The 6885-nt window shown below is 31.4% G+C and overlaps 1 protein-coding gene across 1 annotated transcript; it reads left to right on the top strand.

The window, feature by feature from the left end:
• Positions 1–240: 240 nt before the first annotated feature.
• Positions 241–2360, top strand: LOC141707531 (uncharacterized). Its single transcript, XM_074510735.1, has 6 exons — positions 241–751; positions 1093–1292; positions 1551–1691; positions 1768–1848; positions 1945–2072; positions 2169–2360. Exons 1-6 carry the CDS (start codon positions 523–525, stop codon positions 2212–2214), a joined length of 825 nt encoding a protein of 274 aa, XP_074366836.1. The 5' UTR covers positions 241–522; the 3' UTR covers positions 2215–2360.
• Positions 2361–6885: the final 4525 nt, after the last annotated feature.

The following is a 6885-nucleotide window of genomic DNA, read 5'->3' as shown; positions in this document are numbered from 1 at the left end:
TAATATCAATTTTGAGGGGAAGAGGATATGATATCTATCTATCCATATATATGTTTCGGTTAGAAAAACTACTACTTTATTGACCATCCAAGTTGACTGGAAAAAGAAAGGACAAAATCGCATGCAATAAAAAGGAGACAAACAGTGAGCGGCTCAAAATGAAATATGCTAAAAATAGGATAAATTAACATGCATATTTAAGACCCTCGTCACCTTGTAGCTAAGCAACAATTTGTATCAAACGCAATTAAGCAAGAAATTCTTTTTTCTTTCTTTCTTAAAGATTATCCCCTCTCCCTCCATCTCTCCTCCCATCTCTCTCTAAATCTCTCCCCGATTTATTGAGATTTTTGAGAGCCGGATAGGAGGAGAGATTTCACTGCATTTATTTCTTCTTTAAAGCTCCCCCGATTAAATAATATCCTTCAATATCTCGGAAAATTATCTGATATTCACATCTGTAACTCTTTTGACTCATCAGACTTTATATATCTTGTCTGTGTGTTAAGTGTTAATCAAAACATGGGGAAAAGGAGGGGATCATCTGCGTCAAACAAATTGTGGGGTTTGTTGAGAAGGCAATCGATGATGGTGAAGATGTTGATGGGATTAATTCTTGTGGGTTCTGGCTTGGTGGGACTCAGGATGTTTGTCAAGGATCATAATCACTTCTTCGTTGCTTCCGAAGCTATTCATGTTTTCGGCATTCTTGTCTTGATTTATAAGCTCAACACCAAACGAAATTGCTCCGGTAATCATGTTCCTTATCCTTCCGCCTTCGTATTGTTTCGATGCATGTTTCTTCCTATATACCTTATATTCGAATTCAAGAAATCAAATTTATTTTCTTTCGAATCAAAGTAGTTTTTTAAGGGGGTTATGAGTTTAGGGTAGTGCTGGTGTAGATCCAGGGACAATAAGCGATAAGTTTTTATCACTTAAGTTATCTTATCGCACTATAATGACATGTTTTTAATTGTACTTGGTTCACATACAGTATCTTTATTGATTTTAACTGATGAATTTATATTTTTTACACTGCTGTGATTTGGTTGTAATGTGAGTTGAATGTTTTGTGACTTGTGTACGTAGGACTTTCTCTGAAGACGCAGGAGCTTACAGCTCTATTCACAGCTGTTAGACTGGGTTGTAGTTTTTACATGGAAGGGGACATTCACACCGTGCTTGATTCGCTGACACTCGTATTTACATTGTGGGTTATATACATGATAAGGTTCAAGCTCAAGGCCTCATACATGGCTGAGCTAGACAGCACTCCTCTGTATTATGTGGTAAATACTTCTTTCATTGTTCTGTTTTTATGTAGCTTTGCTTCTCTTTAAAACCTTGTTAGTCCTTGGGCACTGTCACGACACTGACAAACTTAATTTTGGTTGACATTTACTGATCTTATCATCAATTAAGATCTGAAACATGCCTTGAGATTTATATGTTGTATTGATTTGTTCTTTCTTCCATTTTACCCGAGAGATTGTTATTGAAGCTGCAAATTTTACTTATGCTTTTAACATATATTGATTTGTCTACAGGTAGTGCCTTGTGCTCTTCTAAGCGTATGTGTACACCCATATACAAAGCACCCTTTGATTACAAGAATTCTTTGGGCCTTCTGCGTGTACTTGGAATCTATTTCAGTGTTGCCTCAGCTTCGTTTGATGCAGAGAGCAAAGGTCAGTGCCCAATGTGCATTATAGAATTAAACTGCATTTCATGGAATTCAAACTAATGAATCTGCTCCTCATACAGCTGATTGAACCATTTACGGCCCATTATGTGTTTGCACTTGGTATTGCTCGCTTTTTAGGATGCGCTCATTGGGTAATCTCGGTAAGTTCCTTTCACATTGTTACATCGTAATATGATTCGATCTCTCACCATACTTATATATGCACAACTTGGGACTTATTGACATTGTTGTATTAGGTTTATGAGACTGCTGGAACATATTTGTTCTTATTCGGGAGCGGAATGTTTTGGCTGCCAACAGTATTGCTCTCCGAGGTTGTTCAGACTTTTATTTTAGCAGATTTCTGTTACTATTACGTGAAAAGGTAAGCCTTAAACTTCTTATAAGAATGACTATAGTCTTGCTCTTGCATTTCATATCAGCAGCTTACTGATCGAGTGTTGATTTCTCTTTTGTGCAGTGTTGTGAATGGTCAGCTTTTAGTGAGCCTGTCTCCTCCTGTATGACAAATTTTTGAGTTCTTTTCAGACATTTTCAGTGTAACAAATTTCAGTTAGATTACAGATTTTTGACTTAAGCCTTTACAACTTTGTAAGGTATCAGCAACCGGTTGCCTTCTGTTTTGTTCTTTAATCAAATGTTCTTTTATCTCTGTTCGTGCTTGAGTGCTTTTACATGCAATTGTTTGCTACTATCTCATTGCAGAGAACTGAATAATCGCGAGTACCAAATGACTTTGCACATTTTTGTGTATTGCAGGACTACTAAACTTTTTACAGCAGAATATGTTAATGTTATAAATATGTTATACACAAATATGTTACTCCTTACCTTCCGTATTACTTTCTGGTTTTGACTTTTTACACTATTTATCATAAGTGATTGATTATTAATTTACGTTTAATTTATAAAATCAAATATAGTCATGGTAATCTTGTTGTATGCGTATTTATAAGTATTTTAATACAATAAATTTTTTATATTTAATATTAATACGAAATTAAAGATATTAACAATCAAAAGTGTGCATTGACAAAGATGTCCAACACAAATAGGAAATGTTTTTAGGGACGGAGGGAGGGAGTAATTTATATCTCACCAAACAAAATAGTTAATGTATGCGACTATGCGTACCACTTTTGCTGTCATTGAATCATTGGTCCATGAGTCCAAAATGTGCAATAGTCAATGTTATAAAAATCGGGAATCGGGGAAGATTGGTCGAGATACCGATTTAGGATTAATTGAAAATTGGGGATTAATTGGAGTAAAAATCGGATGTATTATAATATTAAATTATATTTAATATATTATTATCATTATGTTAATTATTTATTAACAAATATATATTTATTATATCATAATTTCAATAATTATTCATATTTAAATTAATATAGTATTTTAATTTTAATAAATAATTATATATACTCCATTAAAAAAAATTCGTAAAATTTATTTGATTTCAAAAATCGAATCGATCGGATAATTTGTAGGAAATTAATCGGAGATTAATCGGTTAAATCGGAAAATTTTCGGGGATTTTTAGAATACCGACAATAATTAGACAATTATTCGGTAATCTTGGTTTCTGTACAATGTCAATGCTAGGGCGATTGTTCGGCATTCATATAAATGAACTTTATTTGGCCGGAAGCCCGTTTTCATTTTTGTCAAATTATTTGAAAATTTGTAAAATGTTCATGTTCAAGCAAAAGGTGGGTCCATGTACCATTTTCCCCTGCCACTTTTTTTTCATCGGTCATATTTATCATCGATTTGATGTCCTTATACTTTTTTCCAAATTTAATATTATAAAATTATTTTGTTTATTAGTGTCAACTAGATTTATAACTTGTGCAATATAAGTGTATACGTGAAATTAATGTTATTTTAACTGTAATTATTGACAATATATTCATATTATTTCCTGATATTTTCTCTCATACTGAATTTAATGTGTGATAATGTAATCGAAATATACGATTAAAATATAAAATGAATGCATACATTTTTCATAAAAATAATTACAACTCTTACAACTCATAGGAATGAAATATTATGGAGTTAATTAAAGAGTTATTACAGTTGTTTACATGCTATAATTATTGATGTAATGAATATGCGGTAATTTTTACTTTACTTAGCAGAAAATGTAATGATTGAATATGAAAATCGACATATTGAATATGATATTCTACAATTGACAATATGAATACATTTTTCAATATACTTCATTTTCTATGATATATATATTTAATAATCCATGATTATCAAAAATTGGGAATTTATCGGAATGTAAATCAGAATAAAATTGGACATATTTTTATATTATTTTTAAAATATATAAGTAAAATAATTATACTTGATATGTGTAAAATTGTCATGTTGTCATTTGTACATCAATACCAAGTTATAACATTATTTTGTGTGTATTATTCATTAAAATAATAAGAGTATTAATAATTTTTACGCCTCTCTCTCCATTTTCCTTGTCTTCTTCCCTTATCTTTCCAGTTTTCATTCGGTGGCCATCTGGTTTCTTTATTTAAAATCGTCACTCTTCGTCAACTCAAGGATGAGTATATTTCTTTTTCTTTTTCTTCTCTCTCCAGAGCCTCAAATCATATAATTGATTTGTCGAATTTTGACCAAAAAGTCTCCGATTTTGACCGAAAATGTCAAAAATATTTTATGTTCCGATTTTGCTCTATGATATCGTTTGGTTGCCTTCCAGCGATTTATCGGCGAAATTAACGATTTCTTTAACACTGGAGTAATCTTATAAATCTTGTACTCTGAAAAAAATCTTTAAACCGGTTAATGTAAAAAATATGATCACCTTACTTATTGTAAAACATTGTTGTAACCGCAAAAAACTTGATATTTTAATATTTTATCATATATATTCAAAATCTTCAAACTAATATTAGTCTATATTCGATTTGGCCATATAATAAAAATCTCAACTTTATTAAAAATTTTCATTATAACCCACTCTTTTGTTAGCATATAAAGAGAAAATTTCTTATATTTCTTGGGTTTAATGCTTGATACACTAACATTGTCGCTTTCAGATTAACTAACATATTAAATTCATTTGTTGAAAATAAAATTATTTTATATAGAGTCTTAAAAAAATAAGAATTTAGTGTATATATATAGGCAAATATGATTGAATTTTAGATATCTAATTATTGATTGTTAATATTCAAGAATAAATGGTAACATATAAGAAATTATTAATATTAATGAGTTGGGTGTAATTAACATATGTTATTAAATATGACTGTGGGATAATGAAAACAACACAAAGGGGGAGTGAATGTGTTTTGGATAATTTTAATGGCTTTTGAACTTTTAAGAATGGTGAACAAAGTAATCTGTATTGTAGAGAAAATGTGATTTTAACAGAATAATTAAAACATGCACATGAACACACTTATCTTTCAAAACTCACTTAATTTTGTATTAAAATCAAGCTAGTGTTTTGCTAAAAATTTCTGAGTTCTTAGTATGTTAAGAACTCAGCTTCTCTTTTGAGAGTTACAAGATTTTTCAGATCTATTTGTTGCATCTAAAACAAAGCATCTAGTGTTTACTTTATAGAACAATAAACACTGGTTTTTACACCGCATGCAACAACATGTACTGAACCCTATTTTTGGATAACCAAATCTTTCTATTTATGGCTTAATGTATCTTTGCTAATCTTGCCTAACTGTGACTTTACTTTGCCAGTTAATCTTGGCCATTGATCTTGTACTCTTCAAGCTATTTTTTTAGACTTTTTAAATAAGTGATTGATTTGTTTGTTGATTGATAATCTTGGATATTCAATTGATCTGCATTCTGTAGTTGAGCTTTACATCGAGATCTCTATTTAGTCATATAGAGAACTTGACATCTCGATAAGTATAATGACTAATCGAGATCTCTAATTAATCTATAGTTGGTTGACTTATCGAAGTCTCTGAGTTCTCTATACGAGAATTTGGCTTGTCGAGATCTCTCATCTTCATGTCTTCACTTTGGCTTATCGATATCTCCGAGTTCTCTAGTGACAAATTGACTTATCGATATCTCAAAGATCTCTAGTGATATTTTGACTTATCGATATCTCAGAGATCTCTAGTGATATTTTGACTTATCGATATCTCAGAGATCTCTAGTGAAGAAATGGTTTGTCGATATCTCCGAGTTCTCTAGTAGTTTTTATTGACTTCTCGATAAGTCATTCTGGAGTTATCGAATGACTTCTCTATTACACTTAATATGTGACTTGTAGACTTCTTGATTTAGAATGTTTTTCACAAAACAGATTTATTCAACTCCAAGCTTCTCGCACTTTCTCTGAGGCATGATCTTCATGATCTTCTTCCAGAGCTTATTCTTAGGCTTGAGACTGTTTACAGAAAAATACTCCAGTCTAGTCTATTTACATTTTACAGACTTAAGTGATACAATACACAATACAAACTTAGATTACCATACAACTTACTTGGTGTTGTCAATTTGATTTAGTCTTGTTAAGTACAGGCAAGTCTTACACAACATCTCCCTTAATTTGTGAGAAGATTTCTTATCACAAATTCATGCCTGTTAACAAGACTAACCCCAAGCTACAATGGACAGAAACAATATTTACAACACAAAAATTGACAGAATTACAATCTTTATCATTGAGTGGTTATAGAAGTTTTAACAAGGTATTCATTACATAAAATCTTCATAGCCTGGCTCTTTTCTAATGAGATCATTAAGAGTTACTAACACTTCCATTTCTTCTAAGATCTCAGTTCCCCCTTAAGGCTTCCATAAGCTTGAGCCACTCATCCAGTGAATAACCATTTCGATATTCTTCTCTAAATTTGGAGAATCTGCCAACTTTTATATTTAGAAAATATCCATCTTTGGAGAGTCTGCTCATCCCCTTTGCTTTAAGCTCATTTGATCTTTTCTCATCGTATGCATACTTCCTATCTCTTTCTTCCTTTTTAGCCTTCGCCCTTGTAATTTTCTCATCCCTTTCTTTCACCCATACACAATACACAGCTTTCCAGAATCTTGTGATTGTATCTCTATCCTTCATCAAATTTATCACTCTTTTGAATTCTGTGGTTAAAAGTGTTGTTAGGAATATGTTATGAACTTGATGATAAATTAAACAAAACACCTTA

The sequence above is a fragment of the Apium graveolens genome, chromosome 2 (genome assembly GCF_009905375.1).
Source record: "Apium graveolens cultivar Ventura chromosome 2, ASM990537v1, whole genome shotgun sequence".
NCBI lineage: Eukaryota > Viridiplantae > Streptophyta > Magnoliopsida > Apiales > Apiaceae > Apium > Apium graveolens.
The sequence above is the reverse complement of the archived record's forward strand: the minus strand, read 5'-3'. Positions and strand labels throughout refer to the sequence as shown.

What these genes read in the sequence shown, in the direction of transcription:
- LOC141707531 (XM_074510735.1), top strand. Translation starts at nt 523, where the DNA reads ATGGGGAAAAGGAGGGGATCATCTGCGTCAAACAAATTGTGGGGTTTG. An exon ending in GCACTCCTCTGTATTATGTG is followed by an intron (nt 1,293 to 1,550) that starts GTAAATACTTCT and finishes ATTTGTCTACAG; the next exon opens with GTAGTGCCTTGTGCTCTTCT. An exon ending in GTTTGATGCAGAGAGCAAAG is followed by an intron (nt 1,692 to 1,767) that starts GTCAGTGCCCAA and finishes CTCCTCATACAG; the next exon opens with CTGATTGAACCATTTACGGC.